The sequence below is a fragment of the Esox lucius genome, chromosome 7, assembly GCF_011004845.1.
Source record: "Esox lucius isolate fEsoLuc1 chromosome 7, fEsoLuc1.pri, whole genome shotgun sequence".
Taxonomy (NCBI): domain Eukaryota; kingdom Metazoa; phylum Chordata; class Actinopteri; order Esociformes; family Esocidae; genus Esox; species Esox lucius.
Genome location: NC_047575.1, coordinates 21,010,391 through 21,022,621, shown reverse-complemented (window position 1 = coordinate 21,022,621; position 12,231 = coordinate 21,010,391). Strand labels below are relative to the sequence as shown.

The 12,231-nt window shown below is 39.4% G+C and overlaps 1 protein-coding gene across 6 annotated transcripts in view; it reads right to left on the bottom strand.

The window, feature by feature from the left end:
* pld2 (phospholipase D2) overlaps positions 1-12,231 on the bottom strand; it is a 37,448-nt gene that overhangs the window by 24,352 nt on the left and 865 nt on the right. Inside the window, exons 1-6 of one of the 6 annotated variants that reach the window (XM_020048554.3) lie at positions 11,716-11,782; positions 4,880-4,929; positions 3,705-3,858; positions 3,441-3,571; positions 479-621; positions 285-378 (exon numbers count right to left, since the gene is read on the bottom strand). In XM_020048554.3, coding sequence (XP_019904113.1) covers positions 285-378; positions 479-621; positions 3,441-3,571; positions 3,705-3,846 — 510 coding nt within the window. In that variant the 5' untranslated portion in view covers positions 3,847-3,858; positions 4,880-4,929; positions 11,716-11,782. Of the gene's footprint in view, positions 1-284; positions 379-478; positions 622-3,440; positions 3,572-3,704; positions 3,859-4,484; positions 4,771-4,879; positions 4,930-10,825; positions 10,962-11,715; positions 12,089-12,231 lie in introns of those variants that run through there. The other 5 variants (XM_010893465.3, XM_010893463.5, XM_010893464.4 and 2 more) reach the window with 5 other exon arrangements.

The window sequence follows — 12,231 nt, the reverse complement described above, 5'->3', positions numbered from 1 at the left end:
ATAACTTGAAGATATATACTCAGAATAATGTTTTATATATTTTGTGTAGTATATGTATTTTACATGTGATACATATGAAGGGCTTGAGATCCATACAGAAACCCTGGATCATCTAAAGTACCCTAAAAGGCCATATATTTCTTGAACATTATCGACGTGCTAGTTAAATGGTAAACTTTGACATTTTCCAGTAACATACTGTCACTTTGCAAACCCACATGGGTACCATTTGGTTTTTCTCTGTCTGTGTAAAGTGTGTGTACCCATGGTTCTTAGAGTTATACCGGTTTGCTGGAGGTTCGCCTCATCCTCTCATTCCCATGCAGACTTGGCATCTCCTCTGTCATGGCCCTCAGCTGGGCTCTCTGGGCCGCAAATCTGAAAAGAGATATTTACATATTCAAAAACCTTCCTTATCTCAACTCGGTAAGAAATTACACCATGCATCTCTCCTAAGTACATGACTGCAAAGTCTGACCTTCCCAGAGGCAGGAAGTGGGCCATCATCTTGTGTTTGTAGAGGTCGCGATGCAGCTCCTGGAAATGTTTGTACTTCCTCTTGACCGTCCAAGTGAACTTGCCATGCGTCAGCTTCACAGTGTACAGTGTGCAGACACGGACCTGGCAGAGAATTCCAGTCATAAGCCTCCAGTGTGTACACACATACAGTTAACATGTATACACTACTAGGTATACATACTGTACATAGGGGTGCAGGGGGCAGTCTGACATGCAGGGACACATTTTGTTAGGGGATCCAGTGGCGTTTCTCCTCTGGAAGATATTTTCCAAGGACAGATATGAAATGGTCATTTTTGGTGAAAAGACAGAAATCCTATAAACGGGCATCTTTACAAAGCTAAAAAGGTCCTTGCCCTTAGGTCCTTGCCCTTAGACCAATCAATATTTGGGCCATTCATACAATACCACTTTATTTTCTGTCTGTTACTGTACAAGATACAATATTGTATAGCATTATCTGTGTGTGCTGCGCATGCCCTAGACTAAAAGAGAATATCAAAACATGACTTTGTGCATCTCGTTAGACCCGCATATATCTCTTAGTAATATCTGTTGTGTTTTGGCATGAATGTTTTGGCATCAGTGGCCTCGAAAACATTAGAAACCTGTCCAGTCATCTGAGACCACACTAATGCTTACACAAGCACTGTGGTATACATATTTCACCTATTCCACAGCTGGCACACCTAATTCCACTTGTCAGCTAATTAGCACAGCCTCCATTAGGGAAATCAAATGAGCTAGTTCACGGCTACAACAAAACTGTGAAATGTCTCGAGGCCCCCCGAAGAGAGCTTTGAGAACCACTAAGTAAGATGTTCTACACATAAAACCTACTTAACTGATCCTTTAAAAATGTTTGATCGATTCAGAGAAAATAAGAAACTCAGGTTTCTGTTCCGTTAGCGCACTGGCGTAGCAGTCGCTATGGGAACCGACACAGGTTCAAAACTCAGACCCGATCTGACAGGACGGCCAAAAAGTATTTGCTGCAACCTCAAGTCCATCAGTACCACAAACTAAGATACAGGAGGCAACTAGATTGACAGGGTATTTCCCCATTACAAACAGCCATGTGAATGCAGCCATAGTGCGGTCTTGCTAAATAGGCAGATGCTGGCTTCAATAATGCCCATCAAGGTCAACAACACATTGTATTAAAGAGCAACAGCTTATAGCGCTGGGAAAAGGATTTGAACAATGTAAAGTAATGAAAGCCAAGAAATGTCAGTTAGCTTCCAATAAACACATTTCCAGTAAGCCTATATAGGCAACAGTTACATTTACAATTGCATATTTATTATCAGCCGAAAGTTATGAGACTATAGGCTAGTCACTGGGGTGACTAAATACTGTATTTCAACGTAGAAAATACCCCCTCATATTCATTCCACAGTAGCCCTATTCACAAATTCTAAGTTCAATAACATTTATTTGCAGACTAAATTAAGTCCATATTAATCCTTACATTTCTGATATAAAAAAATAAATAATTATCATCCTTCTGTATTCTGATTGATGTGAGCCTTGTCCTACACAAAAAAAAAAACTGGGGAGGTACCAGTTGATGCCAAGGATCGGGATTTTAAGACTAGAGAAAAATGTGCCTGTAGGCTATGTTTATCTGAATGTGCTGCTGAATGTCTGTGCAGCTGCCCATCAAGGCTTTCCATGGTGATTACATCAAACACTGAGTGTTCCGTGTGTAGACGTCGGCTCGAAGTAGGTTTTAATCACTTCTGCAGAGTGTTTGTTTCAAGTTTGGGGTCATTATCATACCGAAAGACAACGTTTCTGCCAAATAGTTAAATGTCTTGTAAGACTTTTCAAAGTCAAAACATGTACTTTGGTGCCAGATGACTGCCAGATGCTACGTGAGCACTTTATAGGATACCCTTCTGTACCTCATGCACATACTGGTGGTCCTGATCACCGATGATGACATGGTACTCTATAAGAAACATGTTGAGGACCTCGCAACGTGGCTGGTGAAAAATCACCACCTTAAGATGGAGCTGATTATGGATTACAGGATAGGGAGGGGTGATAATACCCCCATCCACAGCAAAGAAGAGTGGGTAGAGAGCTTCATGTTCCTTGGTCCACATCATCAATAAACTAACATAGTCCACACCCACACAGAAAAAGCTGTAACGATTTGCCATGGTCCCTCAGATCCTCGACCACAATGCACTTGGGGGAGGGGTGAATTCATCAACTAGGCCAAACTCCCAGTCATCCAATACCTCAACAACACGCCTTAAAAATAGTCAGGATAGCACAGCCACCCCAGCCATAGACCATTCGATATTAAACTACTACTACATGGCAGGCAAGGCATCAGTGACATGTTGTTTGGGCCTTTCTGTACCTGTGTACCCTGGCAAAATGTAAAGAGATATGCTGCTTCTGACAACGCTTCTATTCAGACAAATGCACAACAGGTCTGAAATGATCAGCCAAATATCAGTGCTTTGCCAGACCCAGCACCCTAATTTACTGGCACTCCCTGTAATCAGCCAAGCTACTGTTACTCATAAAATATAGGATTTATTACTTGTCATTTGTAGCAAGCGTGCCCACTACATTCCTCATGTCACTATTTCTGAATATTATTATTTTTTTCCCATCTGCATTTTGGGAACAGGATCTGTTAGCATTGCCTGTTAGTCTACACCTGTTGGCATACATGTGACAAATAAAATATAATTTGTTAGAACCTGATAGCAAAATTGTAACAACCAAAGGTAGGACATGATTAAGGGACGGTGAAATTACCCTAGTTCTGATTTTTATTTTGATTATATATTTTAAATTATTATAACCGGGGCGGTGCCCCACAAATCCTACACCCTTACACCTACACCCCCACACCACCCACCCACACCACACACACACCCACCCACCCACCCACACACCTTGGAGCGTGTGGTGTATCTCTCGGTGCTGTCCACTCTGCAGATCACCGGGGTCCCAGGGAGTAACACGGGTACACCCGCCTCCTTCACGTCAAGGAGGTGATGGACCACCAGGAAGGGACGACCGTCCACTGGGTTGGGGAAACAGTTCAACACCACCACTGAAATCTCTTAGCACTTTAATGTGTTGGTGTAAAGGCGTTTGGGTGGGGGGAATGATAACAGCACAGGCCTCATCAACTACTAGGATAGGGGTTTTCTCACCTCCTTCCTTCATGAGGCCATCCAGCTCTTCCTTGCTCAGCTCATTCTCATCCGTAATGAAGCTCTTTGCCTTTTTGGTCTCTGCAGCACCACCATCTGGACTTAAAGCTGTATTGCAGTATGTTGATTGTGGACTGGCCATAGTCCTCTTTCCCTTCAGTCAGACAGAAAAAACAAAATATCAATCGCAGGCCATCACGATAAGCTTTAAAACGTTTGAAAATCTTAGCTCTTTGAGGCTTTACACCAGCAGGATTAGTTGCAGTATTATCCACACAATGCCCACGACACAGTGCATCATCACCTCACGCTTTATACATATGAAGGCAGCACAAACCTGGTTAATGGACTGAGGAACCCTTAAATTGGGCTCAGTTTACCGTATCACATTCAAAATAATGGACAATGGGCCTGTACAACACACGGATATTCAGACTAACTTGATATCTGTGAATGTAAGGTCATAAGGAATTTATGTAGGAGGTAATGGATACGGAACACAGCAGAGGTAAATGGTGATAGTGATACTAGTCAATATGAACCAGGAGCGACCGGGCCTATGTCTAAATATTATATAAGTTAGAGTGCCTCAGCCACGGCTGTGAACCAGAGACATCACACCGATCATACCGCAGGTGTAGAGGGAGTTGTGTCACCATCTCAAAACCAAGTATACACAATGACACAACTAGAGGAGCTGAACGAAGGACAGGATTATCACATTAATGGGCAAGGAGAGAGAGAGAGCAGTACACGCAATCATGAGCTGCTGGTGGTTACCTGGTTGTATCATTGGCTGTGTGAGACGTAAGAAGTCTGAGACACAGAGTGAAGTGTGGTGTGCAAAATGGAAACGTGTGTGGGCGGAGGTATTGGAATGGCTGCGTAAATCTGTTTCCAGGGCAACCAGGTTATAGGTGGAACACAATCCAAAGAAAGAGAGAGAAAAGAACAGAGAGGGAGAGCGAGAAAGAGAGAAACAGTGTCAGAATGTGCCACACAGTGAATGTATGCAGAGTATCAACCGGCTCTGACAGTGCTGCGCTGAGGAACAGAGGTATTAGTATTGCAACTACACTGTCTTTGTTCTAATGCAAATAGATAACCATGAATTGTACAATCAGTCACTTAATCAAATGGATTTCATAGTGTTTTCACATTAGCCAGATACCCACCCTAAAACCCAGAGTGACCAGGTTGACTAGCAATGTTTCCAAGTGGAAATCTAGACACAGATCAGAGACAGTCAAAATTAGGAAACAATACATTTAGCTAATTTGTTGTTCATCACTCAAAACCGCACACAGAAAATTGAAAACTGGAAAATGTGTAATATCTGAATGGTGCTAAGATGATCAACTCCACAAAAGGTATTTATGTAATAAAAAAAAGTATAAATCTGTCACACCACCTGACTGGCATTGTTACACCAAATGAAATGCTGTAAGGGTCTGCATTATCAAAGTGTCACTGAAATAATTAAAAAAAAATGTTTTGCAGAAACAATTTGGCTTCTGTAACTAAGAAAACACAAATTTAAGATATTTTCAAACTTCTCTCCCTCAAGTTATTTCTTGGAAGGCCTAATTTTCATTAACCGTCTGATTTTAACAGAAAAACCTTAACTGTGTTACTATAATCAGAGTTGGGGAGTAACGGATTACAAGCGGATAATTTATTACTTCGTAATTGTTGTAGTCAGTTTCCAAGAAAATTCTAAAAGGATATACAGTAACAATGGGAATCATATTTATTTCTACAGCAGAGTATGTACCTGGATATAAGTATTTACTTTGATATAATCACATTAAGCTACCCCAGAAAGCAATATTTAGTCAAATCTAAAAGGATGTTAGCTGAAGAGCTTGCTGTGTTTCTTCTCACCATAAATAAGATGAAATATTAGGTCACAATTGACCTGGAAGCATAAAATAGAGCAGCTGAAGACAGACCTCTAGGCATGTGAAAAAGAGTACTACTTTACATGATTATTTAAAAAATTAGCAACAGGGTTTCTTAAAACTGAACAGGAATACTTTCAAAACAACACATGATTCAGGCACATAAAGCAGAATGCATGTAGAGTCAATCCAACCTATAGGTGTAGTGTGTTCACACGGCTCTCTGGTATGCAAGCTGAAAGAAGCTTCCCAAACAGCCCATGCTGCAGCAATTTGAATGGCAAATTGGTAAAACTTTATTTTGAGAGTGCCAAAATGTGTCTGCAGATGCTCTACAGATAATCTACTGACTAGCTGTAACATTTTAACTAACTATCCACTAACCCAAGCCTTTATCCTAACCGCAAACCTATTTTCTAAACCTAACTTAGCAAGAAGTTAACCCTAACCCCTAACCCTAACCAGTTTTTTTGATAGTATTAGTACATACAGAACTTCAAATTGGTAGTTAAGCCAGCCTTTTATTCCAGAGTTAAACCAAATATTAAATTCTGTCTTCTTTTTATGGAAACGTATCCATCAGTTTTTCCACTTAGAAAGTATTCAGTCCAGTTGACTTTCTCCACATTTTGTTGTTGGAGACCTCATTTATTAAAAACAAATGTCATCCAGCTACACACAATATCACATAATGACAAAGTGAAAACACATTTCCAGAAATGTATTGAAAATATAATTTAAATATGTAATGTAAGTTGAATGTAGTAAGGGGGTTGTAGCCTGCTTGGAATTTATAGGCTAGCAGATCATGAAATAAACAAAAATACAGATTTACAAAATTTGGCTATAAAAAGACCCAACACCCAACACAAAGTATTAGGGGAAGACAATGGATAATGAATCTATAACTATAAAAATACAAAAAAAGACATAAGAGCTTGATTCCAGGTTGGAAGATATAATGGTGTTTTGTCTATTTGACCCAAGATTAGCAGATTATGTCAGTTAGTTGAATAATTACTGACAAATATCTATGCAAATTGATTTAAGTAATTATTGTACTGTCTCTCTATGCACACAACACTCGATTATGATTTTCAAACATTGGTGTAAACACTGTAGATAATCTCAGTTAAAAATAGAGATCATAGCCTCCATAATGTGCTATTAACACTGAATAAAAAACAAGTTAACACTTATTACTGATTTGAAGGTGCAGCCTGTGTCAAAACACTGAAGTAGCCAATACTTATTTCATGCAATGTTTTGCTATGTTTGTGCCATTGCCATATCCAGTTAGGCAAACTTTCTCAGCCCTTGAGGAATATTTTCTCAAATATGAAGTATGTTTGTAGGCAACGGCACTGACATCGAAACCCTTAATAACCAGCCCTCCGGAGCTCCACGCATATAATTACTTTAAACTCTCTAGGAAATGTGAACTCAATTGGAGAAGTAGAGAAAATGTGTGATGGCCCAATATTCGTTCAGGAAGTACAGTAGCTGACTATTGAACACCTTGAAACCTGGAGCTGATGGTGTAACAGCTGAATTTCACAAAGATTTCCCAACAGTTTCTCCATTCCTTCTGGAGGTCTTTTTGGCTTTAAATAATTGTTGTCCAATTTGTTTACTCATTAATGACTTAAACATTTTAGCCTCAGTTTTTGCTAAGTGATTGAAAGTTCTTCGGGAAATAATTACACATAGACACATACCTTAGACTTCAATAAAGCTTTTGATACTGTGGAGCAAAGCTTTCTACTTCATTGCCTTGAGAAGTTTAAGTTTTTTTGGCAATACTGTGAAAACTCTTTATAAGAATGGTAACTGCACCATTAAATTAGAACTCGGGATGCACCATTTTCTACTTTTTCATTGTCAATACCAATTCCAAATACTGAAGTCTGAATATCTGCCAATACTCAGATGATAACCTGAAACAGCAATTTTTTTATTAATAGGTGTTATGAGTGCCATAATTAATTTAGGTTAATTAATTATACATGTCATAATTTTTTATTAAAAACTTAAGATTGTGGAAATTACAACATCTAATCTTATTAAAATATGTAAAAATACACTCCAAGGCAATCCCAAAATTCACTCCAAGGCACAAGACTAACTTTAGGCACTTTAGGAAATAGCATATCTGGCTAATCAATTGAAAATGTAACTAAAAGGAAAGGCTTACAAAACCGTTAGGCTTGCAATTTAGCTATGTAGCCTATAATGAATGGATTCAGAGATTACAAATTAAATGGACAGTTAAAAGTGATGCATTCCAGAGCGCAAACTATTAAGTGGTTGTTGTTGTTGAGGCACAGCCCGCATGTTTCCGATCTGACCGTCATCAACCATTTAAGATGTGTTTATGGCACATTGTTAGGACAATCTGTTTCGTGTCTTTGGATCACTACATAGAGTCGCAGTCGCCATTACCTAACCTTTATTTTTGGCAGTATCCAATGCCAGTATTGGATCGTTACATCTCTACTTTTGACCATACTGACAGTGGGATCTGTAAAATGTTGTTAAGAATAGCAAGGTGACTTGGAGGTGACATTACTTTGACTGCCAATTAGCATTGCATACCTTATGTGTCAACTATTAAAGAGGTCTGGCAACAAGCACTTTGGTATTTGAGTTTTCAAAGCACCATGACGAAACTAACTGAGGTACAAGGAGGCTAAATAGTCAGTACCTGGGTGATTCAATCAGAAAAACAGCACAATTATTTAATGTGTCAGGGGCAAGACACAGAGTCTCTAAAATCATATACCAAACATGGAAACATTTCATTGGCAAAGAGGAACAGTGGTCACAAGTCAAAGCTGAGCGTTAAGTACAGACTTGCAATAAACAGGATAGTTGCTCAATGTCCCAAAAGTACAGCCTCAAAAATCACCACAAATTTGAATCAACAACACATTCTCAACAAAAGCAATACATCCTGACCTTCATAAAGCTTGCATTTTTGTTAGGGCTGCCATGCGGAAACCGCTTGTATCCAAAGACATAACCTGGACCCCTGAACAATGGATTACAGTAATATGGTCGGGGGAGTAATTTCCGGACCTATTTCCTACATCCAGATAGGTTTACATTGTCTGCTGCCAATTATAATGCCCCCACAACTACTGCACACATTTATGAGTGTATATATGAATACCAGGATCATAAAACATGGAGGTTTTTCTTCTTTAGGAACGGTCTAATATTTTACTGCTCAGGACTGTTCAGGACTTCTAAGACAGCATTCCAAGAAGGATTGGAGTCTGTTCTGAAGGTAAAGGGTGGCCCTACTCATTAGGTCCTTGACAATGATATATTTTAGGTGTAAACATTATTTTGTCCACCCCCTGTGCATCAACCATAAACCATCCTATTAAGATGATCTGCACCAACACGGTCACTCATTTCTCTCACACCCTACCATCCTTCCTACACACAAAATAATCACTACTACAGAATCTCAATCATCTTGCTCTCTTGCCCAGAACAGGACTACAATGATGGATGTTATCACTTGCTAAACAGTATAGAAACACCGTGGCCTTTCTATTTCATACCAGAGAGAATTCATGTTTACATAAGTTTGCATACCCTGGCAGAAATTGTGAGATTCAGGCACTTACTTCAAAAATATGACTAATCATGCAGAATAAAATTGTCTTTTATTCAAGGATAGTGATCATATGAAGCCATTTATTATCACATAGTTGTTTGGTTCCTTTTTAAATCATAATGATAACAGAAATCACCCAAAATAATGGCCCTGATCAAAAGTTTATATACCCTTGAATATTTGGTCTTGTAACAGACACACAAGGTGACACACACAGGTGAAAGTGGCAATTAAAGGTGAATTTCCCACACCTGCGGCTTTTTAAATTGCAATTGGTGTCTGTGTATGAATAGTCAATGAGTTTGTTAGCTCTCACATGGATGCATTGAGCAGGCTAGAAACTCAGCCATGGGGAGCAGAAAATAACTGTCAAAAGACCTGAGAAACAAGGTAATGGAACTTAATAAAGATGGAAATGAATATAAAAAGATATCCAAAGCCAAATGCCAGTCAGTACTGTTGAATCACTTATTAAAAAATGGAACATTTGGGGATCTCCTGATACCAAGCCAAGGTCAGGTAGACCAAGAAAGATTTCAGTCAAAAGTGCCAGATGAATTGTTCGGGATACAAAGAAAAACCCACAGGTAACCTAAGGAGAAATACATGGTGCTCTGAAACAACGCGTTGTGATTGTTTCAAGGAGCACAATACGACGATACTTGAACAAATATTAGCTGCATGGTCGAATTGCCAGAAAGAAGCCTTTACTGCGCCAATGCCACAAAAAGGCCAGATTATAATATAACCAACAACACCTTGACAAGCCTCACAGCTTCTAGCACACTGTAATTTGGAGTGACAAGACCAAAATAGAGCTTTATGGTCACAACAATAGGCGCTAAATTTGGAGAGAAGTTAACAAGGCCTATAGTGAATAGAATACCATCCCCACTGTGAAGCATGGAGGTGGCTCACTGATGTTTTGGCGTGTGTGAGCTCTAAAAGCACAGGGAATCTTGTGAAAATTGATGGCAAGATGAATGCATGTTATCAGAAAATACTGGCAGACAATTTGCATTCTTCTGCATGAAAGCTGCGCATGGGACGCTCTTGGACTTTCCAGCACGACAATGACCCTAATCACAAGGCCAAGTTGAACCTCCAGTGGAAACAGCAGAAAAAGGTGAAGGTTCTGGAGTGGCCATCACAGTCTCCTAACCTTAATATCATCGAGCTACTCTGGGGAGATCTCAAACGTGCGGTTCATGCAAGACGTCCAAAGACGTCACCTGGAGGCCTTTTGCCAAGATGAATGGGCAGCTACACCACTTGCAAGAATTTGGGGGCTCATAGACAACTATTACAAAAGACTGCATGCTGTCATTCATGCTAAAGGGGGCAATACACTGTCTCAAGAATTAAGGGTATGCAGACATTTGGACAGGGGTCATAAATAATAATTTCTTTGTTGCCATGTTTTGTTTTATGATTGTGCCATGTCCTACAGTTGAATGTGAATCCCATAAGAACGAAAAGACATATTTTGCCTGGTCACTCATGTTTTCTTTAAAAATGGTACATACATGACCAATTCTCCAAGGGTATGCAAACTTTTGAGCACAACTGTAGATAAAAAAAAGATCACTTACTTTTGCAGATTTTCACATATCCATACACACTGTGTCTCCATTTTAGGAACTTGACTTAACTTCCCAATGTACACAGGCATTCAGAACACCCTATAGCACAGGTGTCAAACCGGTTCCACGAAGGGCCGAGTGTATGCAGGTTTTTGGTTTTTCCTATAAATTGGTTCCTAGTTCATACCTACACAACCAGGTGAGGGTAGAAACTAACCAATCAGTGACCTAATTAACCAATCAAGTACAAGGTGAGAGCAAAAACCTGCAGACACTCGGCCCTCCGTGGAACCGGTTTGACACCTCTGCCCTATAGCATAGCTAGTACAGGTGGTGGTCTCTGTCCTCCACCTGAGCGCAGTAACATGATTACAGCCTTATGGATAAACTAGCACGACATATAAAAAGCTGTTTAGCTATTTAACTTCTTAATTAGAACGAGAAATCGTTTTCTAAAAACTAAAAGTTAATCTATAATTTGCTAGTGATTATGTAATTATATTTTCTCATACATTGTTTATGGTCATTATTGTTTTTGTGTGGCAATACGGCCATTCAAATTACAATATATTTAGCCTACATACCTATTCAATATACAAGCAATGATTTTGCCTGCTGAAACCATTTATGTTTTAAGAATCTTCATCACTTATATTGTGAGAAAATGGAAAGTTTTTTCAAAGCCTCCACCCATTCCCGTTAGCAAAGTTCCAGACCACGTCGGCAAAACACAATATTGGCAGCGAGCGAACAAGATTTTTTTTTTAAAGATAAAACGGTTCCGTTTACACTTCATATAACCCTTAGTATTCTGCATCCGTGGTATTTGTAAACCACGATTGTAATCTATGTGGTATAAATAATCACAGAGGAAATTGGCAGAGGCGTAGGCTACTTACTAGCGTCACACAAAAAAAAAGCAAGATGATGGTCAAATGCAGAATAATTCCATATCAATGAGTCGAAAAAGCTTCATTCAACTTTATCTTTTGTCATCATAGCTCCTTCGCCGGAGAATACTTATCTGTCAGTTGAGTGAATGAGAAATGTGATTTCGCCCGATAGCATAACGTGCTTAGCTTACATAAATGTTCCTTCCGGCTACTTCTGCCGGCTATTACTGAACTCATTCACCGAGTCTGTAGCAGCCTACTGCCGCAAATTGTCATCAAGGAGATTCGATAAAACAGCGCATGACTTCTCCTTGTGTCCAGGTAAACATTGCATGAACTGTAGGGTGTCGACAATGGAAATTGTTTCCTTTCACGTGACCTATACTAGCCTAAGAACGTCCTCTGTAGCATCTGAACTAAATCCTGAAACGTATTCCTAATTTTTTTTTCCATTGCAGCTGTCTAGGCTGACATTGCTTTTATTTTTTCTTTTACTGTGGTTTTATTAATGGTTTATTTATT